The 23,937-nt window shown below is 37.5% G+C and overlaps 3 protein-coding genes and 1 pseudogene across 6 annotated transcripts; 1 reads left to right on the top strand and 3 right to left on the bottom strand.

The window, feature by feature from the left end:
- Positions 1-4,957, bottom strand: LOC137730282 (LL-diaminopimelate aminotransferase, chloroplastic-like). Of its 2 annotated transcripts, XM_088677368.1 has the most exons (9): positions 4,889-4,957; positions 4,708-4,775; positions 4,404-4,520; positions 1,816-1,878; positions 1,588-1,692; positions 1,435-1,485; positions 1,004-1,324; positions 573-779; positions 1-464 (listed from the first exon to the last, which is right to left on the bottom strand). In XM_088677368.1, the coding sequence occupies exons 3-9, from the start codon at positions 4,410-4,412 to the stop codon at positions 168-170; spliced, it is 1,053 nt and encodes a 350-aa protein (XP_088533494.1). In that variant the 5' UTR covers positions 4,413-4,520; positions 4,708-4,775; positions 4,889-4,957; the 3' UTR covers positions 1-167. The 2 variants fall into 2 exon arrangements, with proteins under 2 accessions (XP_088533494.1, XP_088533495.1); XM_088677369.1 differs by lacking the exons at positions 1,435-1,485; positions 4,889-4,957 and having other exon boundaries at positions 4,708-4,846.
- Positions 4,958-10,890: 5,933 nt separating this feature from the next.
- On the bottom strand, positions 10,891-15,278 carry LOC137730278 (LL-diaminopimelate aminotransferase, chloroplastic). The gene is made up of 10 exons (XM_068469339.2): positions 14,726-15,278; positions 14,548-14,624; positions 14,365-14,432; positions 13,915-14,031; positions 12,828-12,890; positions 12,591-12,695; positions 12,437-12,487; positions 11,881-12,201; positions 11,544-11,750; positions 10,891-11,439 (listed from the first exon to the last, which is right to left on the bottom strand). Exons 1-10 carry the CDS (start codon positions 14,809-14,811, stop codon positions 11,146-11,148), a joined length of 1,389 nt encoding a protein of 462 aa, XP_068325440.2. The 5' UTR covers positions 14,812-15,278; the 3' UTR covers positions 10,891-11,145.
- On the top strand, positions 14,934-17,574 carry LOC137730280 (uncharacterized; annotated as a pseudogene). Its single transcript, XR_015952191.1, has 5 exons — positions 14,934-15,066; positions 15,628-15,693; positions 16,412-16,580; positions 16,682-16,942; positions 17,034-17,574. The product of XR_015952191.1 is annotated as an uncharacterized LOC137730280 (transcript).
- LOC137730279 (DUF21 domain-containing protein At2g14520-like) lies at positions 17,495-21,547 on the bottom strand. Of its 2 annotated transcripts, none has more exons than XM_068469340.2 (11): positions 21,029-21,547; positions 20,208-20,284; positions 20,029-20,112; positions 19,586-19,699; positions 19,403-19,489; positions 19,112-19,251; positions 18,927-19,014; positions 18,494-18,567; positions 18,267-18,391; positions 17,846-18,117; positions 17,495-17,748 (listed from the first exon to the last, which is right to left on the bottom strand). In XM_068469340.2, exons 1-11 carry the CDS (start codon positions 21,204-21,206, stop codon positions 17,704-17,706), a joined length of 1,284 nt encoding a protein of 427 aa, XP_068325441.2. In that variant the 5' UTR covers positions 21,207-21,547; the 3' UTR covers positions 17,495-17,703. The 2 variants fall into 2 exon arrangements, with proteins under 2 accessions (XP_068325441.2, XP_068325442.2); XM_068469341.2 differs by having other exon boundaries at positions 17,846-18,111; positions 21,029-21,479.
- Between the last annotated feature and the right edge of the window lie 2,390 nt (positions 21,548-23,937).

Here is a 23,937-nt window from a genome sequence, read left to right as displayed (position 1 = left end):
TTTCTGCAGCAGCTGAAAAATGCTTTCCATTCCTAAGATACAGAATCCACAAATCAATAGGAAATGGAACTTAAGTTTGCTACTCACGTACATGAGATTTTCACCTCATACGGCTCGTCGTTCAACATTGAACATAAACGGAGGCAAGTCTCGATTTTATATTCGGATCAAATATTGTATAATTGCTTGAATCTTTCGCAAGCTTCTAATACATTTTTCCGGTGACCAAACGCGCTAACCCTGACGAAACCTTCACCCCCAGGTCCGAAACCACTTCCAGGCATGGTGACCACATGAGTCTTCTCAAGAATCTCACTGAATACATCCCATGAGCTTCGGCCAGGGAAGTGCACCCACACAAAGGGTGCATTCTTCCCTCCATACACCTTAAAACCAAGAGACTCGAACGTCTCCACAATTATTTCAGCATTTTTCTTGTAGTAACCAATCACCTCGCGCATAGCCTACAAGGAGTTGAAATCAAACTATTGTAAGCACTGCTTGTAAAAACATATGCATGCGGATTTCAACTTCGAAACTTTAGCAACGAATCAAGACACATAAGAACGGACCTTAAGGCCTGTTGGCGCAAGGCAAGCAAGACCGCCAGCTTGGGATATATTGGATGCACCATTGAAGCAAGTACAAACAATGCGGTTGAAGTCCTTGGCAACAGGGAATCCATCTGAAAAGAGCAACTGCTTTGGAACAACAGTCCACCCCAAACGAACTCCTGTGAATCCTGCATACTTACTGAACGATGATGTCTCAATTGCAATCTGCAGTGGCCTCACAGAAACAGAGAACAATGGGGATCACTTATGAAAGGTGCAATGACAGGCTAAGGAAATTTCAGATGTACAATGCACATATGCAAACTATTCCTAGTAGCATTAATCTCTAACAAACAAGTGATCGATATAGCCGGCAGCTGCACATAAATTTTCAATAAAAGAAAGGATCAAGAGCATTGCAAATATGCAAAGTATAGATTGCATATTACCTCTTTAGCTCCAGGGATTTCAAAGATTGACCGTGGATTGTCATCTGACATATACATGGCATATGCCGAATCGTATACTATGATTGACCCGTTCTCCTTAGCAAACTGTACAAGTTGAGTCAGTTGCTCCCTTGTTGCAGCAGAACCAGTAGGGTTGTTTGGAGAGCAAAAAAATATGATATCTGTTCGAGAAACAGCGCATAAATCAGGAAAGAAACCATTCTCAGGAGTACACCTCATGTACTCGATATTACTGAACTTTTCAACATCTTTCTGATACTGTCCAGTCTGGCCCATGATAACACTCAAGTCTACATAAGCCTGCAGAAAAGAAAAGAAACTTCTACTTAATTTAAAGCGGTATCTGAACAGTTCGCATCGAGTTAACTGAGCAAGATAAACAGGCAACTAAGACTGAAAACAAAAACTACCGGATAAGATGGATCTTGCACTGCCATTGTAACATTAGACCCAAAAACAACCTACAACAGAGTACTACAAGTATGGTCATACTTATCAAACGATGAACATGAAAATTTTGAGGAAAAAAAAAAAAAATCACTGTAAATAAAAAGTAAAATAACCTGAAGGCGGGATATGTCACATTTTGCACCGTCAGAAACAAAGATGTCATCTTCCACGATGCCAAGGTTGTCATAAAATGTTGAGGCAATTGAAGCTCTTAGTAGCTGAACAGATTAACAATATGCCTTTAGTCTTCATCATCCCTAATATTATATATGGGAGGATATATTTGCACAGAATAACTTAAAAACTCGTCAACTAGCAAATCTAATGAGAAGCCAAAATACCTTTTCACCTTGTTCAGCTCCGTAACCACTGTAACCCTCTGGGGTAGACAAAGCGTGTGCTTTCTGCAAATCAGAAACAATATGGATTTAGAAAGACATATAAAAGCTGACCAACAACAATATGCTACACGACGTCTTTTTTTTTTTTTTTTTTTTCCAAGGTAATTCACATATAATGCATGTTTTAGAATGCGTATAGGATTGGTTTGCCTCAATCAAAAGGTTGGCTTTTTGACTGTCTCAACCAAAAACAAGCTCAGTTTACTCTAACAATGAACTTGGCTTAGTTGGCTAGCAGAACAAAAGCTAAATGAATCGTATAATAATAAAAGGTCAAAAATCTAAAAAAAAAAAAAAACAAAAAAGAGATTATCAGTTGAAGTATCATCCCAACTGATGTCCTTCTCAAGGAAACAACATAGAAACTCAGTCCGACGAGCTCTGTTTCCAGCCCGACGCTCTTTATTCGCTCGATCACTTCCCAAGTGATTCATCAGCCTTGTCTTACAGTTAGACGTATGTGTTTTCAGTTGATTCTTTACATTTACGATCAATTTAAAGTTTCATTTGTAGATTAATTTGCTTTCATTCTCTAAGTTTGTAAACAGGGCAGTTCAATATAAATTAGTTGGAATCGGCTTTTATTCAAAGGATTAATTATGGATTGTTGGCATTCACTAAGAAATATGCCAAGTCCTTAAGCCTACAAGGCATAGAAAAGAAATAAGACTCGGTTAGCATCCCGCTTATGACACAAACTCTAGATTTGAAGTCAAATAACTTGTGGTGCAAGTAATACGTAATAAGTATTCAACTAATTATACAACTGTCAGCTGGCAAGAACATGGACGAGTACTTGCCATTGGTAACTACGTACGTTCCTAGGGACTGGTCATGGATAGATCTTGAAGAAAACCCCAACTATCGATTTTGGTATTAAAATGGTGTTGCAGAGTTAGGGCTAGCTAGCGATGTAAGTCGAGATTCATCCATGTAAGAGAGATATTAATCAATATTAACTGCGACCAACCAAATGTACCGACAAATTATTGATATATTCTCAACAAAATCATTACAGTAGTGATGCACGCACAAATGCAGTAACATCTTTCTGGATAATGAATCCGTGTTCTCCCCAATATGCATGATGTGCCTGATCAGTATCAACCTAATGTTAGACAACAATGATAGAATTTTATTCTTGACATTCTCATTCTCAAAGGGGTCATCCTGTTTCAAAAGACGAACTCAAAAGCTATTTAAACAGGTAGTCAAAAGCTGTTTCAAAAGCGATTTATGGAAGAACTTTATATTCTAGTCTCTTTTTTTTTTTTCATTGATTACACAACTTTTGTTGAATGGTTACACGTCTAATTGCACCATGGTTTTTTGTGATAGAACCCAGCACCTGCCGCTGAGATGTGCATGTAGTTAAGTGGGGATAATATCAGTGTGATTAGTAGCTAACTGTTGACCAGATGTTGAAATCTAAATTGTTGTACCATCTTAATCAACCATAACTTGTCGAATCTCTAATTTAGAGATGGCACGGCATATGGTTAATTAGTTGAGATGGTACGGCATATGATCAGTTGTATGTGAAGATAGTATGGCTTTACTATTGATTTATTATCACATCTTCAACAATATTTAACTCATCATGTATATGCAGGAAATTTGGAGATTGTTTAGAGTCAATCTTTATGAAGAAGCCTGTTCATCCGAATGATCAACCACTGTTTGCTCAAGTTGTTAAGTTTGCATCAGACGCTACAAGAATTCTTGATAAACTGGACCACGAGGGCAAAGTCAAATGGGAAAGATGTCATAGCCAGGCAATATAAGCCATGTCAGAATAAACAGGGGCTCTAGCAGCCAACCCCAACAAAGCAACACGGAAAGGCTATAGACAAGATAAAGCAGTTGGACTCAAGATTTTGTCCAGAAAAAGAGAGCAACTTTCAATTTAGTCTGAAAAAAATAGAAGTAGAGGCAAACCCATGTTTATTGTTTAAGTACTTTCAAATTAACGTTCAGGTTGGTTAGGTTGAAGTTAATCTCCCTCAAGAAACAAAGTAAACAGGTAAGTTTTAGATAGAACTAGGAACACGAAAGAAAGTAACATCAACAACCATTTAAGGAGGAAATATTTATTTGTGGTGGTCCGGTTGTGGCAATTTGAAGTAGAGGGATGATTATTTTCTGTTAGCTCCATTCCTTGATCAGCATTTGAATAATTTTACACCATTACAGATATATGTATGCTGTTTCTGTCGCAACCATACATACAATGAACCGAAAAACAACTTTGCTCTTATTAACGGAACAGTGAAAGCAATAGGAGAATTTCAATAATTCAAGAACACCAGAGTGCATGCATTTTATCTAGTTTTTTTTTCTAAACAACAAGTTAATCAAACCCTACTCACTGGCTCCACACCCTTGTAACAGTGCCGGGGTTATTGATAAACTATGCGCCAAGGTGATTAAACCAGGATCCATTCAGTTAATCGGGACTTTATGGTTCCCTTCTGTTCTTCCACCAGGCTGGGATACCACAATAATATACAAGTAACAATAAAAGGTACCTTTGCCATTGCAGAGGTTATAACTTCTGGAATGGGCTCAGTGGTGTTACCAGTCCCAAGGCTAATTACTTGTGCATCAGGGTACTTCTGCGAGTGCTCAGCCCTTCTTCTAGCAATCTACGTAACAAAACGATATATATAATCACAAATTAACCCGAAAAAGCAATCGAATATTTACTACGACAGTCCAGCCATAAATCCAAAACCACATAAAACCACACTCCCAAGGCATTAACAGTTGTACAGGTAAATCAAATGGGCAATGCCACATTTGAAAGTGAAAGAACATGACAACACCACAAACCTCTGGAAAGAGATAACCAGCTTCAAGTTTCGCTATGTTCGCATTGCGGGACACCTGAGTTTTGTAAGCTTCACATCACAGAAACAAAAAATTTCAATATTTAATTTTGTTCGAAAACAAATTAAATGAATAAATTTGAGAGAGAGAGAGAGAGAGAGAGAGAGAGAGAGAGAGAGAGAGCAGTATTCTCCTCTTGTGGAGTGGCGAGGAGGATTGGGAGCATGCTGTTGCCAGTTTAGGAATTTGGAGATCACAAAGCTACAGATCACTAGATAAAAAGAAAAATAAGTGCAATTTTGTTCTCTCTCATATGTACATGCAAAGGCGACAACCAACCACCTTGATAAATGCTTTCCTTTTGGTCATGCTTCAACAATATTACATCAAATGGTGCAATTTTTCTCCCGTCATTATGTTGACGTCTGCAAGTGGTGGATAGGGACTTTATTTCGACCCACCGTGTCCTGAGTTTAATCTTTCTCATCTCCTTGACTCTAAAACTACAAGACTTACGTGACTCGTAGGCTGAATAATTAGTGAGCTAACTACGTCCATCTGTGGATGGTTGTTGATGCAGACAAAACAATTCGCTACCAAGCTTAGTCGGATGGATAAGGTGGTGTGGTGATGAAATGCGTTGCTGAATTTTGCATCGAGCAACTTCGGTCGAGGAACACACTCAACCTTGGGTTCTGAAACATGAAGACAAGGTTATGTCTTTGGCTACGAAATTCAATCTTCTACACCCAATTTGGCCGCTTCAACTATATCTGTGCAAATATAACCACGCAGAACATGAATCAAGATGTAGGGACAAAGATACTCAAAAGAAATAAGCATCTTTACGATAAAAGTGGTTCGGTCGTCTGAATGTCAAACCCTGAAATGCACTTGTGAATAACCAATCATACAACACCCCACATCGCTGCAAAATCTAATGAAGCAACCTCCTCCGGCGTATGCAGTAGCTACTGAGATCATGTTGACGTAAAACCAATTGGTCAAACTGGAAACAAGCAATCCCAGTCGAACTCAATTCGCTTGCGAAACATAAGATGTTTGGACTTGTAACTCCTACTCCTCCACATGTGAAACTCGTTGGCTACAAGTGTGTTTTCGTTCAGAAGCGTAATGAGAAGAACGAAATTGCGCGTTATAAAGTTCGTCTTGTTGCACAAGGCTTCTCACAACGCCCCGGGATTGACTTGACGAAACTTATTCACCCGTTATGGATGTGATTACTTTTCACTACCTTATCAATTTGGTAGTTTCCGAAAAACTGAGTATGCAGCTAATGGACGTAGTAACTGCATATCTCTATAGGGATCTTGATGCGAAAATTTATATGAAAGTTCTCGAAGGACTTACATAGGCTGGAGTAAATATTTCCGAACCCTAGAACACGATCTTAATTCGGATAAGGTGATCACTCTACGGTTTGAAACAATCCGGAGGAATGTGGTATAACCGTTTAAGTGCGTATTTGCTAGTCAAGGATCTATGAACAACGAACTATGCCCTTGTGTGTTCATTAAGAAGTCACATTCCAATTTTACAATTGTTCAGTATATGTCGATGACATGAATCTCATCGGAACTCCTGAAGAGCTCGCGAGAATTGTCGGGCACCTGACGTTGGAATTTGAGATGAAAGATCTAAGAAAGGCTCAATACTGTCTCGGTCTCAAGATAGAGCACCGTTCGGATGGAATCTTAGTACATCTATCGAACTACACCCAGAAGGTGTTGCACCACTTTAACAAGGATAAAGCAAAGCCTTCGAGTAATCATATGGTCGTTCGATCGCTAGATGCAAAAATGAGATTCATTCCACCCGAAGGAGGATTATGAAGAGATTTAGGAGCCTGAAGTTCCTTATCTAAGGAGGATTATGAAGAGTTTAATGCACTAGACCCGACATCTCCTTCGCTGTTAATCTTTTGGCAAGATACAGTAATGTACCAACACGCAGACACTGGACTGGTGTTAAAACATATTCTATAACCTTAAGGGTACTACAGCTGGGCTTGTTCTATCCCTATAGATCCTTGAGTGATGCCACACCCCCTTATCTCTAGTCAATTTTCACCTTGTTGGTTATGTCGATGCATGATACTTATCTGATTCGCACAAGATGCATTCTCAAACGGGTTATCTCTTTACTATTGGAGGCACCGCAATCTCTTGGAGGTCAACTCAACAGACCTTAGTTGCCACTTCTTCTAACCATGCTGAAATTCTCGCCCTACACGAAGCAACTCGAGAATACTTATAGCTGAGAGTAGTTGTGGGCCATATTCAAAGCTCCTGTAATCTTTACCCCGTCGTTAACGTCCCGATGACGATCTATAAGACAATGCAGCATGCATTGAACAACTCAAGAAGGGTTACATCAAATGAGACAACACCAAGCACATTGCGTCAAAGTTCTTCTTCTCACATCTACAACAAGAGCATCAGAAGATTGAAATCACGCAAATCCGTTCACAAGACAATTTGGCCAACCTCTTCACCAAATCACTATTGAATGCGACATTTCATAAGCTTGTTCAAGGAATTGGTATGCATAAACTTTTTGAGTTGGAACATTGTTAGTTCTCTTTGGAATTGTGTCAAACTCAGGAGGAGTATCTTGAAGTATACTTGCTTGATCTTAATGTACTATTTTTCCTTACGATTAGGAGTTCTTTTTCCACTGGGTTTTTGCTACATAACGATGTTTTGACGAGACACTCACCTTGGGTTGATCATATCCCTGATGACGTCTCATAGACGTTTCATTTGACTTTGCATTACTCACGTATTTTTCCTTAGACTATAGATTTTGTCCCTACTCGGTTTTTACCATAACCTTAGGGTTTTTTGTGAGACTTAGTTCCTTATGCAAGTTCCTACCTTATTGAGACTAGCGTGTTCCCAAAATCAGTGTCGACGAGTCGACTTTGTCAACTCTACATGATGCCGAATCTACTTGAGTATTTACACACTCAAGGGGAAGTGTTATAAACTTCTTATTTAAGTGTGATTGTGTAAATCCTAGATTATATTTCATTCTAGTTATTCTATCTATTAGGACTTGTACTCCTTGAAGGAAAATGATTTCTTCTCTCTTATTACTATAAATAAAGGCACTGTGTAGGGGAAATAACAATTCTCTATACAACACTACGAACGTATCTCTCTCTATTTTCTCTGTGCTGCCGGTCCCCTCTCCCATTAAATATAGACCACAACAAGTTGAAGGTTATTTTTTTCAATTTTTGCAACCTTGAATATTTTTTTCAATTTGCTTGGCGCAGCCTGACACCCGTGTAGAGTCCAATTGCTATTCTAACTTTGTGGAATATCATCCTGCTGGACTTAAACTCTGCTAAAATAACTTGATGTGACCAATCATTTTGCGTGCCATATCCTTTAGCCATCCACCTAGGAATTTTTCAAAAATAAGACCTCTTTGAATTTTCTTGAAAGATGGGTTTCATATCTAAACTGTCAGCATAATTTCAGCTTATCTCTCGTGTGCTGATTAATCTAATAAAATCTATCGTTTGATAAAATAAAATAAATAAATAACCACTAACCCATCTTTATCCCATTACGACTTTTAATTGGATCAACACATGCGTTTTGCTTCCGGGTTAGGGATATGGTTTGCATCCCATTTATCGTACACAGGAAAATAATTCCGATGAACTCTTAATACATAATTATTATGTTATGATTACAAATCACAATATTATCTATCAACGATGGTTGAATGTCATCTTAACAATCATTTAATGGTTTAGAACTTGTTCACTCAATGGCCTTGGTGCACAAATCAGTGGCGTAATATTGGATTCAAACATTGTCCTAGAATTTAAATAAATTTAGTGTAGAGTATTCCATTATTGTTTGTGAATATATAAAAAATTGTTTGCGATCAATTTGTCAATTAATTGCCACCTACAACCCCCTCAATACCTTCTCAATGTCAAAGTTGGCTCCCAGTGACTTGATAGTGGACCAAATTCAATAAACAGATCAAATAATGTGGGACCCTACTCTCCAATTATTGGGTGCATGGGAATTTTTTTTAAACTTTAGGCTTCCGAATCGTGTTTTTCTTCAACATTGGCCCTAAATTTTATACTTAATTTCATGTTTGCAGCAGCAAGCTGATATTCCGGAGTTGGAAGCATCCTTGGCTGCAAGCAATCCAATCTCTTCTGGTTTTCATGGAGATACTCCGAAACGGCACATAGAATCATCGGCTACACATATTATCCTGAAAATTCGTTGAATTTTTTCTCGTCACAAATAATATCTAATATGACATTACACAACATAAAGTGAATTGTTATTGGTATTCCAAAAATCTTATTCTACACTCCAAATTTTCTATATTTGGAAAGAAAAATACACTTATGAGGAGTGTATAATGAGATTTTTGGAGTGCCAATAACACTTCCCAACATAAAAACCAACATTGTTACAATAACAACATTCTCTCTTTAGCTTTCATACCTTTTTATTTATTTATTTATTTTTTGTAAGGGACAATTGGTAGTAGACCTGACAATTTTTTACACGATCCGTTAACACAACACATAAATGACAAGAAAATGAAGGGTTTTGGGTCAACACGATAACTAATCAGGTCATTATCGTGTCACACGATAATAACACGTTAATAACGGATCCTTAATAGGCTTACACGAGAGTGACACGCGGGTAACCTATTTCGACATGATAAGAAAAAAATGGTTTTGAAGATTTTAATTTTTTAAACTACCAAAAAAAAACTTACTATAAAATACAATAGATATAATGAATATGTATATATTGTTTATTAATTATTATTCTATATAAATTTTAAATTTTAAGTTTTATTTATTTATTTTTATAGTATATTATAGGCAAAGATTGAGATTAAAAATCATAAAACACATTAAAAATAAAAATATCAAGTAATTTAAAAATACCAAACACATTAAAAAAATTATAATAATTAATTTACATGTACGAAAAATATGAAAAAAATATTTAAACGCTCGTAGTCGCATCCTCTACACTTTGAGGTTGGGCATATGATCGTTTGAATTTTTAAAACCATACAAACTCTCATGAATAGTATTTTTAAGAGAGTTCAAAATAAACAAAATTCATAATCATTAATCTATAAGTCTGAAAGATATAAAAGCTGGTCGTTTAGATTTTTAAAACCCTCCAAATCTCATGAACGGTGTTTTTTATTTTAGTACAAAATTAATAAAATTAATAATAATAATTGTAGAAGTGTGAAAAATGTAATCACTCGTAATGAAAAACTTTACAACTTTAACTCCGAAATTTAATATGTATATACTAATTTAATATTATGTTTTACATTTTTTTGGGTCAAATTATGCTTTTCATTTTCATTTTTATTGATTTAAAATATAATTTTCTTAACAGGTAACGGATCGGATCATAATACTTGATAATATTAACGGATTGATTTCGGGTTGGGTTATATTACCCGTTTATGTTAACAGGTATTATACGACATGACTCATTAAGCTATCGTGTATGACACGAAAACGACACGAATATGAGAAACACGACACGTATGTTAGGTCTAACTGGTAGTAAGCCCCCATTATCCATCCCTTCCGAAAACCAGGAAGACTCACAGAGGCATTTCAACCTCCACTAACCACAAGTCTGGCTTTCACACCAACAACGAGTTTCAAACCAGAGACCTCCAAATAGTTGATCTTGAACGACTGGTAAAGGATGAACTATCAGCAATTTTATTTATGCAAACTGTAGTCCAGGCATCTAATCTCGTTGAAACATTACATAAAGCCAGGGCAACCGCACCTATAAAAGCGGCTAAAAGAATTACCGAAACAAATTAAAAAATTATGCAAAATTATTCAATTACACTATGTTTAGATGAGGAAAATAAACTTGAAATTTGAATAAAAATCAATTTATAAATTAACATGCACTAATTCCTTTATTTGGATTCATAAACATATAAATTTAGAATTTCAGCATGAAAACAAAAACTTGGAATTTAGGACCTTTAATTCCCAAGTTTAAACTTCATGTAAATAGGCGTCATTTTTCAATTTTTATAATTGAAAGTTTAAAAATAACAAATTCAATATTCAATTCCATTGTTCTTTTAGGTAAACCAAACAAGAAAATTCACAAATTCTAGAAAATAAAATCCCGTAATTTCAATTTCTGTCATTTTAAAATTTCTTAGTAATCTTAAATTTCTTCATCCAAACATAATGTTACTGCAGTAGCTGAAACATGCTTTGCATTCCTAAGAGAATCCATAAACCAATATGACATTGAACTTGAGTTTTCAACTTACTAGCACACAACATTAAACATAAACGGAGGCCACTGTCGATTTTATCTTCGGACTAAATATAGTAGACAGCGGATGCTAATCTCTGGATTACTTGTATAATTGCTTGAATCTTTTGCAGGCTTCTAATACATTACTCCTGTGGCCAAACGCACTAACCCTGACGAAACCTTCACCCCCAAATCCGAAACCACTCCCAGGTGTGGTGACCACATGAGTCTTCTCAAGAATCTCGCTGAATACATCCCATGAGCTTCGGCCAGGGAAGTGCACCCACACATAGGGTGCGTTCTTCCCTCCGTACACCTTAAAGCCAAGAGATTCAACTGTCTCCACTATTATTTCTGTGTTTTCTTTGTAGAAACCAATCACCTCACGCATGGCCTAACGGAGTAGAAATCAAACAAATGTAACCATAGCTTGTAACAGATGCAGGCGGATTTCAAATTTGAAACTTTACCAATGAATCAAGACACATAAGAACACACCTTAAGGCCTTCTGGTGAAAGGCAAGCAAGACCACCAGCTTGTGATATATTGGATGCACCATTGAAGCAAGTACTAACGATGCGGTTGAAGTCCTTGGCAACGGGGAATCCATCTGAAAAGAGCAACTGCTTTGGAACAACAGTCCACCCCAAACGAACTCCTGTGAATCCAGCATACTTACTGAACGATGATGTCTCAAGTGCAACCTGCAATGGCCACACAGAAACACAATACATGAATTAGATTTTGCATATTCATAGATATAAGAGTAACATGAACTAGATTTCAATAAAACAAAGAATCAAGAGCCTTGCGAATATGCAAATTATAGATTACCTCTTTGGCTCCAGGGATTTCAAAGATTGAGCGAGGATTGTCATCTGACATATACAGGGCGTATGCTGAATCGTATACTATGATTGACCCATTATCCTTAGCAAACTGTACCAGTTGTGTCAGTTGCTCCCTTGTAGCAGCAGAACCAGTAGGGTTGTTTGGTGAGCAGAAAAATATGATATCTGTTCGAGAAACAGTGTGTAAATCAGGAAAGAATCCATTCTCAGGAGTACACCTCATGTACTCAATATTTCCGAACTTCTCGACATCTTTCTGATACTGTCCAGTCTGGCCCATAATAACACTTGAGTCTACATAAGCCTGCAAATAAGAAAAGAATATTCTCCTAATTTTTAAACAGTACGTGAACACTTAACACAACATTAACAGAAGATAGATCTTTCTTTTTCACAATCTTTGTCCAAAAATCTTTAAACAGAATGTAATCCTGTACATTAAAAACAGGAAAAAAATCCTACCGAACATTACAATAATAGCAAGAGAGATGAGACAGGACAAGATAAACATGCAACTAAAGAATAAGAACAAGAATTACCGGATAAGATGGATCTTGCACTGCTATTGTGACATTAGACCCAAAAACAACCTACCACGGTAGAAACAAGGCAAACCCTGTATAAGCACATGAAAAATATAAAAGCAAGGTACATAGGAAAAATAAAAATTACGATACGTAGAAAGTATGAAACCTGAAGGCGGGATATGTCACATTTTGCACCATCAGAAACAAAGATGTCATCTTCCTCTATGCCAAGGTTGTCATAAAATGCAGAAGCAATTGCAGCTCTTAGTGGCTGAACAGATTAACAATTTGTCTTAGTCTTCATCATCACTAATATTTATATGTTATTTATATGGGAGGATATATTTGCATAGAATAACTTAAAAAACCGTCAACTAGCAAACCTAATGAGAAGGCCAAATACCTTTTCACCTTGTTCAGGTCCATAACCACTGTAACCCTCTAGGGTAGACAAAGCATGTGCTCTCTGCAAATCAGAAACAATATGGATTTAGAAAGACATAAAAACTGATGAATGTGCTACACGTTGTCATTTTTTTTTCAAGGTAATACAAATATAATGCATGTTTTAGAATGCGTATAAATTCTTGACATAAAGATGCTCATAATACCTGGATAATATACCACAAAAATAAATATATTGACATTTCACAGAAAATAACATTTCTTGATGTGGATTAAGAGCCTATATTTTCAAGGGATAACATATGAGGACAAGATAATCTAATGTATGTGATCTGAGAATAATTGCCGGCCACTATACTATATTACGTGGTTTGCCTCAATCAAAAGGTTGGCTACTTGACTGCTTCAACCAAAACAAGCTCAGTTTACGCTAACAATGAACTTGGCTTAGTTGGCTAGCAGAACAAAAGCTAAATGAATCATATAATAATAAAAAATCAAGAATCTTAAAAAAGGAGAGGGGGCGGGGTTTATTCTTTGAGTACTTTCACATTAACGTTCAGGTTGGTTATGTTGAAGTTAATCTCCCTCAAAGAAACAAAAGTAAACAGGAAAGTTTTACATAGAAATAGTAACACGAAAGAAACTAACATCAACAACCATTTAAGGAGGAAATATTTATTTGTGGTGGTCCTGTTGTGGTAGTTTGAAAGTAGCGGGATGATTATATTCTGTTAGCTCCATTCCTTGATCAGCATTTGAATAATTTTACACATTTACAAACATGTATGCTGTTTCTGTTGCAACCACACATACAATCAACCGAAACACAACTTTGCTCTTATTAATGGAACAGTGAAAGCGATAGGAGAATTTCAATAATTAAAGAACACCAGAGTGAATGCATTCTATCTAGTTTTTTTAAAGACAAGTTAATCAAACCCTAACTTTCTCACCCCACACCCTTATAAACAGTGCCAGGGCTATTGATAAACCTGCGCCAAGGTGGTTAATTCAGGATCCATTCAGTTATCTTCCACCAGGCTGGGATACCACAATAATGTACAAGCAACAATAAAAGGTACCTTTGCCATTGCAGAGGTTATAACTTCTGGAATGGGCTCAGTGGTGTCACCAATCCCAAGGCTAATCACTTGTGCATCAGGGTACTTCTTCAAGTGCGCCGCTCTTCTTCTAGCAACCTATACAATCAATGTAATATAAAATCACAAATCAACCGGGAAACAGCAATCGATATATGAATAGAGTACAGCATATGCCAAAAATACGTAAAAACCACAAAAAGCACTAACATTTAGCCACTAGAGTAACTCAATGACTAGCTTTTCTTGATTATGTAAAAACCCAACATTTTATTCAGGATCGTATTAGAGATGCTGATTAGGTAAATCGATACGGTAACATTTGAACACCCTAAATCAAAAGGGCAATGCCATATTTGAGAGACCCAGCTAGGAAACTCAACACTAAACCCCAAACCCAGTAAACCCAGCAAGTGAAAGATCATCACAAACCTCTGGAAAGAGATACCCAGCTTGAAGTTTGGCTATGTTGGCATTCCGGGACACCTGGGTTTTGTATTCTTCACATTAAAAATTCAAAAAAGAGAGACTTGTTAAGTTAAAAATTAAATTGAATCAATAAATTCAGAGAAAAAGGAAACAGAGAGAGAGAGAGAGAGAGAGAGCGAGAGAGACCGGTCTTCTCCGCCTGCGGAGTGGCAACGCATTTGCAGATGCCAACGTGTTTTGCTGGAAGCAAGACACTCCGAGCTCTGCAAAACAGTGACAACAACGTGAGCTGTGAGAGATAAAATGTGTTTGGCGGCTGAGAAAATTGGAGGGAAAAAGGAGACGAAAGCGGGGAAATTGATACCTGGAATTGAATGTCAAGTTGTGGTTGGCGAAGAAAGCGGAGGAAGAGGACGAGATCGAAGTCTGCAACAGCGAAGAAGAAGACATTTTTGGATTTTGAAGAATCGCAGACAAGTGTGAACTTCGAGTTGGATATTTCTGGTTACCTCTCGGCGGCGCTAGCAAGCAGAAGAGTCTCGTTTGAGAACGTATGGGTATTTTGGTCCTAATAAAAGATTAGCTTTCCTTTTGCGTTTAGGGAAAAAGACTCCTTTCTCCTCTCTCACCTGACTTCGATTCCCATCACCGCCGGAAGCAGCGGACCGAGACACTACTAACGGCGGAGGAGACGCCATCACCGGGGTAACACGCCGCCACTATTTTTTTTTTTTTTTTTCCAAATAATTTTCTTTGAGCATTTTGTTTGACTATTGAGATTCTTGAGACGAAATTATTGGAAAGAGTAGGAATGAGATTCTAGGATTTCGTTAGCATAAGTTCAAGTTCGCAGTTTCGATTGATTTTAATTTCTGATGGCCACCACTTTGATCAATAACATAAAGACGAGGTTTTTTTCATGTACATCTTTCAAAAGCCTCTTTTTTAGCTTGATTTTCTTCTTAATTTTGTGATTCTGATTAGTCTGTTGTGGAATTCTGTAATTTTTCAAATTTGGCATTGGATTGTCTCCAATTCTGTTTGGTTTTATGGAAAGTTTGTAATTCTGGTTGGTCTGCGTGTTTCGATGAGAATTCTCGTTTGGGTTTGGTTGTAGTTTGAATGTTTCTGCATAATTTTTAGTTTGCTAAATGGGGTCGGCTATATGAATCTTAGAACGCAACTGCGCTTGGTTTTATGTCATGTCGTCCGTTAGATCCAAGTATTCAAAGTTTCCCTGAATTAATGAAAGACTGGTTGTATCAGGTTGAGGACATCCAAAAGAAAGTTTGAGGAGCTAATAAAGTGCCATAACGACAGAGTTTCCATTCGGTAATCTGCTTCAGCTGTGTCTTCACTTTACATTATAGCGATAACTTGGCGTTTATGACTTGGTCTGCACTAGCAGTTTAGAGTACATATTTCCAGATTATGCTTTCATTTGCTATATACCTGCTTGATTCTTTAGTTAACCTCTGGGAATCCCAGCTCGTAGTCCCCGGAAGTCCCCGGTTTGCTTATCGTAAATCTGTGTTTGAGGAAGGTTTGAATTAGCTTCTTTCAAATTTGCTTTGTAGTCATCATGATATCAGAGAGAGGTGTCCATAACTAAGTTTTTGAACTAGTTTATGATACCAGAAACTCCAAAAGATTGATGTTTTTAATTGTCTCAATGGCTTTTCTTAAGGAGGGTAGATGGTTTTTCATCAATGGTCTACACTCTCAATTTGTTAGTTGAACATGAAATTTTACACTTCGGATCGAATATCGTTTAACTTGAAATTTGGAATTTTGTTATGTCTTTTAGCTGTTTCGGAACATAATCTTTAAGGCAAAATAGTCGTAAAAATATTAATGTTAGTAAACACGCTTTCGTACCTTGGTTATGTAGCAATAGGTTGTTGACATGAGTGTATTTCTCCTTCTGTTCGTGAATGGCTCCCCTCATTCAGAAAGTTTACTTGTGTCTCTCTCAAGTTTACAACTAATAGTCAAGTTCACTGTGATTCCGAAGCTGTATTGATCAAGATTCTTTGCTTAAAAGGGTTAGATGGATTTAGAGACGGAGAACAGAATAGCTGCAATTCTTATGAGAGAAGCCGCTGAATTGCGGCGTCAAGCTGAGACGGAAGGTGTGCTTGCTTATCTTCAGCAGCCTAAAACAAGGTTCCGGCCGAATTCACGCTTCCTCAGTGCTACTGTTTGTGGTGTGCAACAAGGTCAGTTCCTATACTGCTGTGTTAGAAAGGAAGGTGCGCATGTTTTACTTGTTTGGTGACCGCTGTCATTGAGCTCAAGTTCTATTGTTTGTTTTCTCCAGCAAATCGAGTTGTTGAAGTGAATGAAATGTGGCGACTCCGGCAGAAAGAGAAGGAATTGGACAATAGGCTGGAAGGGAACAAGGATGAGAGCGGTGTCGCGGAGATAGCAACTCTCCGAGATGCAGTGGTAAGGGACAGGCCGTTGCAGATGACAGTGCTGGTCCTTCTTGCTCGTCAAGGAAAAGAGAATACGAGAGCTGCCATTCAAGGCAAGAGAATGGTTTAGGAGACGAAGAACTCGAAGAATTTTTACATTCAAGGTAACCCTCTCTCTGTCGCTCTGGCTCCTCGCCACCCCCCGTGTACGAGAGAATATATGGCTAATTAGCATGATTTTCTTGCTATGACAAGAGTCAAGCGTGGCAGAGGTGCTGTTGGGTCAAGGATGGATGAGAAGGGTCCTTATCTTCCCCGTTCTTCGGACTCCAAGGAAGAGCAGCTGCAGAGTCCCGGTGTACAAGAACGCCGTGCGTATGGACCAGAGAGGCCTTCACATAACTTATGTTATACTTCCGAAGAGGAGCATGACGATGAGAGGAAGAAATCAAAAAAGGTGAAGTCTGGTAGCCCGAACAAGCACAAATCCAAGGAAAAATCTAAAGAGAAGAAGAGGAAGGACGAGAAGACGAAGAGGAAGGACGAAAAAACAAATAAATACCATACTTAAGAGGCGCTTTATCTGAGAAGAATTCTCTGGCTTGTACGGAATTGGTGCATATTTTTCTCGAATCCCTGTTAACCCTACAAAGCGATGCGCGTGTGTTGCCTACCAGAGCATCTGAAAAGCCTGTTCACTCAAAAGACGACCATCATAAACTCAAAATATTCAGAACTTCGCCTGGAGAAAGTTTTGACATTCGTCTAATAACTTCTCAACCATATGACTTTTTAATACGGTTTTAGTAGAGTTTTCTAACAAACCTGTTTCAGCACTTACAGACACAAATGACAAACAAATTAACTAATTTTCCGTTGTAATATCTACGGCAAGGAGACGACCTGCTTCCAAGAAATGCCAGTGTTATGAGTCCTCAAACTGATGGTCAGTCTCATCGAAAATCTCCTCCTACATAACGAATATTGATGTCAGGATATAAAGCCTCGTAAGAGAAAATGTGGATACAACAAAAAATAGAAATGGTGCTTAAAGCGAGAGCTAGTACCTGTAAAAGTTCTTCGATAACATCTTCCATTGTTATGATGCCAACAGCCTCTTCCTCTTCAGGGAGCTTGGGGAGTGGCTCACTATCAATCTGCAGGATGTCTGAATATATCTCCTTTGTCCATTTCTTGCTTCTGGACCCGCTCCTGTATGAATTATTTGCACTGTTTGTATTTGTAAAGCTCTTCCACTTCTGTAGTGATCTTTTGCTCTTCAACTTCTCATGAAGAGGCTTTTCACCGTCAATATCGACTTTCACTTCTTTCACTGGATCTATTGAGAGAGATATAGACAACAGTTATAATCAGTCTCTCACAAAAAAAAAAATAGAGTCCGATCATAGAGTCTGAAGGTGTCAGGTGGAAAATTTTTGCCAATGGAAATTTTTTCAAGGCATTCTACAGTAGGAAGCAGGTACTTACTGTCATCTGGATTGCCATTAGTCTGCTCCGCGTTCTTATTGCACCTTCTAACAACAATAGCCATGTGACTGTGACCTTTCTGGAACTCGTTCAATATGTCATATAAGGGCAACGTTTCTGGAACCCTATCAAACAAATGAGAGTTCAACACCAATTTATGTAAATCATCATAAATTTGTACTGCAATTAATATTACAACAAAAATGACCTCAAACAACGCAAAATACCTTGGAATCTTGCGTATAGTGACATTCTTTACGGGCACTTCATCTTCTGGGTTCACCGTTAACAAATTTTTTACCTAAATTTTGAATTTAAATAGTTTAGAGAAGTACGTTACAAAGAAAAATATAGCGACCTAATATCATGATAAATCAAATGGAATGAAAGCAGAAAACAAGATACATTAACTTGTTTATCATGCTCAAAATTTAAGCACTAATTAACTCAACATGAATTTGGATTACAATTAATTTAGTAACCTGTTTTAAGTTTCATAGCACAGCTTTTCAACATGTCCTAGAAATTGCCTATCCGCAGATAATTTCAAACTCAAAGTTGACAGAGATATTTAAGCCAAGTAAGTTCTGATTTACACTGGTTTTAACCAGCAAGTTGGGAACTTGGGAGGTATAGAAAAGGGCATGGTTAAAAATTTACCAGGATGAGTCCAATAATATTCATAGGCTCCTCATAATAAACCGGTACTCTGCTATGCCCTTTCTCCAATATTATATTCATCAAATTCCTGTGTGATAAGCAGCATTTAGGGTTGCAAATCAAAACATTATTATACAACCAACGAAAGTTGACTTTTCTGCTATAATGTGTAAAGCATAATAGACCTGTCAAGCTTGTCATTGATATCGATTGCAAAAGTTTCAGCTATGGGAGTCATGGCATCTCTAGCTATTTTCTCAGAGAGTTCAAGTGCTCCTGCAATAATGGTTGTTTCGTCATGTGTCAACTCTCCACCTTTTCCAGCCTAGAACAAGACAGTCATATATGGTTATGAGGCGGGTAGTAAGTACTCTAATAACAGAAGTGAGAAGAACGAACCCAACGAAAGAATTACTGAAGAATGATGAAGTTATGTGACAGTTGACAATTCAATTTAAGAGAGCTGTCAGACGTACCTCATTACCATGCATATCTACAAGCGTTTTCAACTCAGCTCTGCGAAATAGAGCTACATGTCCATGGCCCAACAGATAGTCTAATAGCTGGAAACCACATAGAACATAATAGTCAGAGAGTTGAACTCATGCCACTGGCATAAGAAATTGCAGAGAAAAAAGTAAGTGCTAAATCTGTCACACCTTGCTAATAGGATATGCAACCGGAAAGCAGACCCAAACAAGAACACGGACAAATGGTGCCACTGTTGCACCAATAGCCAAACCATATCGGGAACAAACAGATTGTGGTATAATCTGCAGACACAGATGAACAGAAGTTAGTGACACGCTCATGCCATGTTTGATATCATCACTAACTTCAGAAATAAATGTAACATGGTATATCAACACAGCGATATTAAAGTAACTTTGTGTTCTCAATGTAATTTTTCTCAAGCAGACCAATGAACATCAATCTAGGGTTGTGGATATGCCCTCTAAGTGTTGCCTCAAAGAGCCAGTTAGTTCAGATCATAAATAACTAAGAATATGAAAACATACTGGCAGAAGTCAGATTTACAAAATTCAACTATCTATGTTATAGGCCATCCTACGATACAAACAAAATGGCATATATCACTTACCTCGCCAAACAGAAGAATCAATGTCACCGAAATGAGGATTGCACCCCAAGCTGTTACCAAACCATCAAGAAAAATGGGGAGTGCCTGAGAGAAGGAACAGAGATTACAATATCGTCTTTCCTTTCATTATTATTTTACCGAAATTAGTATCTTTTCCAATAAACATCAATAACATGTACCTCCATCGCAGCAGCATTGCAAATCAGCAGAGTGCAAAGCAACAGATGCTGTTTTTTGACAACTGGTAATATCTTGGCTGCAATTACAAACAAAATACATAGAGAGACGAAATGATTAATTAAACCGCATTGTACACATCAATGTCAAACGAAGCTAGTACAACGGATACAATGTCAAACGAAGCTAGTACAACGGAATTTATCTTTACAAAGTTAAAACCCCTCGCACAAAATCGTTCTTTTCCCTTAGGTGCATGCTTATCTTTCGACTAAATTTCAGAGTCATGAAAACACAAGACATTAAACAAAACAAAAAAAAAAAAAAAAAACACCCAGTATTAATCATCATGAGAGATGGCACTTTCGGCTGTCAGAAAGCGCTTTTACCCCTGCGAGAAACAATCCCAAACGGGCCCTAGTTCTCACCAAATCACTTTTCACTCCTTAATTCCAACACTGACACACCCTTTCTCCTCTCAAAACACCACTTTTCATGCAAATGGAGAACGCAAGTTTCATATTTCAACAAGTGGAAGTGGAATTACCAAAACATAATTGGGCAAAATACTTCCACAGTGGAACAATCCAATTCAAAATAATCATTTGCAGCTCCTTACAATCAACTTAACCTCGAATCGAAATCGAACAAAAACACCAATCCAGATTATTCTAAAACTACTAGAAATCAACATCAAATAGGGTCCCACACCATTTTCTTTCCTCCTTTTCTCGCATTTTCCCAGCAGCCAAACAGAGCAGAGAATTCCAAACGAAACATAACAAAAACTCAAAAAAAAAAAAATCAAAATCAAAAGCCATACCGGCGTGTTTGCGATCCTTCGGCGTCCCGGACTTGGCGAGGACCTCGAGATCGACGAGGCTCATGGACATGAGGCCCAAGGTGAGGCCGGACATTAGCCCCGCGAACATCACCAGCAGCACGATGACCACTATGTGAATGAAGAATCCGCTGGTGCAACACTCGTACTCCACCGCCATTAAAGCTGAAAGCTTTTCTTCTTCCTCAGCTCGCAATCAACCGATTCAATAGCTACCTCCTCCTCCTCCAAAGCTTCCGAATTTGGAAAAAACAGAGCTCCGATATCGCTCCCTCTCAGAGAAGAACCACCATTGCCAATTGCTCGAGCTTCTTCGACCGAACGCCGACTCAACAATTTAGAGAGAGAAAGAAGAGAGAGAGAGAGGGGAATTTCCAGAAGAATGGTGGGAACTGGGAACGTACACCACTACAGTCTTAGCGTCACCTTTTTCATCCACTTCGATAATTTTTTCTTTTCTTTTCACGTTTCGTATTTTATTTTTACTTTTATCAAATAACTATTAATTAATTTACATAAAACGTTTTATGATCCTTAAATAACAAGCAACAGTTTAAACAAGAAATTGATGATAATGGTTTTTCAGGTGGTTTGGGTGTGGATTGTAGGCTTGTAGCTCCGATGGTTGAAAGCATTTTACTCCTACACTTGAGGTCAAAGTTCGACTCAAATTTTCCTTATTTAGATTTTTTGTAAGAAAAAATAGAGACGGTTATATCTAAAATTGACTCATTGCATAAAAGTATTTTATTAAATATATTTCTTACTTTATGTTAGACGGTTATATCTAAAACGCTCTTCTATAATTGAAATGCTAAATGAAAAAAAAAAATATGGTAAAAGAGGGCGTGGGGATGAGAATTATTTTGATGTCTTTGCAAGCAAGAATGAATTGACATGTTAGGTTTGTCACACCAATTTGGTGTGAGTCAAGTGCTAGAAGACGTATGAATTGACATGTTAAGTAATTTGATGTCTAAATTATAGTTAGAAGATGAATGAGAATTCAAGAGCGTCGTATTCTTTTATGCTAGTAGAGTTGAGTGCGATCGTAATTGGTTGTGATACACATAGCATTTTCTGATTGATGGGGTTGAGACCTGTTGCCTCGCCCATGAAATCAATTAGGCATTTGATTGATAAAGCGTGACAGCCCTTTGATCGTGGAATTCTTATTAACAGCTCTTAGGTGCTCCTCCGATTTACTGACATATCTTTGCTTACTTATAAGTGAGGATTTAGGATTTAGATTCGAATCTTATACATACCATATTTTGATACGGAATATGCGGCTTTGATCTCAAGTCTCAACTTCTCAGCAGATTTGTGTCGTTATCATCTTCATTTTATTTGGTGGGTCCACGTAAGCAAAACCTGCATGCAGCTGCTGGCTGTGAGAGAGAGAGAGAGAGAGAGAGAGAGAGGGGGGGAGAGGCATTGTCATTGTTTTTGGTGTCTTACGCTAATCACATGTTTGATGTTGCTGACTCATAAAGATTAATGGGGATTAAATTGTTAATTAATGGGACAACCTAAACATGATTCAATCTCCCATCTCTTTTCCACTTTGTTTTTATTCAGTTTTATTAAATAAGTACAAAGAAATCCGAGAAAATCTTGAGTACGACTGTACGTGGGACTACATACTCATAATAAGATAAAAAAAATTATATGCTAGTCTCATCTAATTTAACATTATTGTGAGTTTGTTGTCGCCTTCTGTAATTTGACTGGATCCGCTAGTATTAACCTAGAAACAGTATTAAAAGGAACCTTATATTACGAAAACATGACCTTTTTAGAGCCATATGTATATGAGAATAATTCACAACTAGGTTGGTTAGCTAGAGATTTCTTGTAAAAACATCAGACCCGCTTAGTTTATAATGAGAATATTCCAAACACTTTTTATTTATTCTATGACAGAGGCAGGAATGTGTGATAAACGGGGTATTAGGGTAAATTGATTCCCCAAAAAAAAAAAAAAAAAAAAAAAAAAAAAAAAAAAATCTCGAATAATGTTCGGGCCAACTAACAACAATGACCCCACAATTGAAATTATGAAATTAGAACATACCCAGTATTTTATGCAATTGGACACCTGAAACAAAAATTGGAACATACCCAGTATTCTACCACGTCTAAAATCAAGCTTTTTCCACAACCTATAGCCCCTAACATGAAACACAAACTCTGATTAAACTTCTAAATATTAATTCAATTCTATAAACAACCCATATATTCCATAAATCTTGGTATAGGAACTTGGAATTAAACACCCTACCTTAGCAGCCTCCAAAATTGAGCCTATACTTGGGGTGCCGAAATATATTTGCCATAACTTTAGTGGTCGGAAAAAATGGAAACTTTCCAGCCAAACTGGGAAATACAATATAAACGTGTTATCTTTAAGTATGAAAGACTTTGTTGTGTTTGGTTATGGAAGAATAACACATATAGCTCACAGATCTGAGCTCAAACCCCAAAACTCCGACCTCACTCTTCTTAGCCCTCTCTCGACATCCTTGTGTTCAAAATCAGAGCTCACAGTTTTTAACTCAACCCAAAAACCCAGAGCTCATTCTTCTTAGCTCTCTCTCGATTCCCCCCTCTTCGAAATCAGAGCTCACACATGAGCTCAACCAAAAAACCAAGGCTCAAAACTCTCTCCCGACATCCCTCTCCTCGAATATGCTAAGAGAAATGACGCCATCAGTTGTAAGTTTTTACTATTTAAATGTGGGTATTTTTGTCATTTCACTTTTGTGCATGGTGTGCATAAAGTGTGTATAACCAGTTTATCCTATTTTGGTCCTAAGAACAAGAAAGTGGCCCATTTTTATTTATTTCCCTTTTTTTTTCCTAATGTTTAGTAAACAAAATAGTAACTT

Source organism: Pyrus communis, chromosome 10 (assembly GCF_041283825.1).
Source record: "Pyrus communis isolate YQ-2024b chromosome 10, ASM4128382v1, whole genome shotgun sequence".
Classification (NCBI taxonomy): Eukaryota; Viridiplantae; Streptophyta; class Magnoliopsida; order Rosales; family Rosaceae; genus Pyrus; species Pyrus communis.
The sequence above is the reverse complement of the archived record's forward strand: the minus strand, read 5'-3'. Positions and strand labels throughout refer to the sequence as shown.

What these genes read in the sequence shown, in the direction of transcription:
- LOC137730282 (XM_088677368.1), bottom strand. An exon ending in AAATCCCTGGAGCTAAAGAG is followed by an intron (nt 780 to 1,003) that starts GTAATATGCAAT and finishes AGGCCACTGCAG; the next exon opens with ATTGCAATTGAGACATCATC. An exon ending in TTGCGCCAACAGGCCTTAAG is followed by an intron (nt 465 to 572) that starts GTCCGTTCTTAT and finishes AACTCCTTGTAG; the next exon opens with GCTATGCGCGAGGTGATTGG.
- LOC137730278 (XM_068469339.2), bottom strand. Translation starts at nt 14,811, where the DNA reads ATGTCTTCTTCTTCGCTGTTGCAGACTTCGATCTCGTCCTCTTCCTCC. An exon ending in AACTTGACATTCAATTCCAG is followed by an intron (nt 14,625 to 14,725) that starts GTATCAATTTCC and finishes ACTGTTTTGCAG; the next exon opens with AGCTCGGAGTGTCTTGCTTC. An exon ending in TTTCACCAGAAGGCCTTAAG is followed by an intron (nt 11,440 to 11,543) that starts GTGTGTTCTTAT and finishes CTACTCCGTTAG; the next exon opens with GCCATGCGTGAGGTGATTGG.
- LOC137730279 (XM_068469340.2), bottom strand. Translation starts at nt 21,206, where the DNA reads ATGGCGGTGGAGTACGAGTGTTGCACCAGCGGATTCTTCATTCACATA. An exon ending in GAAGGATCGCAAACACGCCG is followed by an intron (nt 20,285 to 21,028) that starts GTATGGCTTTTG and finishes TTGTAATTGCAG; the next exon opens with CCAAGATATTACCAGTTGTC. An exon ending in TAATGGCAATCCAGATGACA is followed by an intron (nt 18,118 to 18,266) that starts GTAAGTACCTGC and finishes CTCTCTCAATAG; the next exon opens with ATCCAGTGAAAGAAGTGAAA.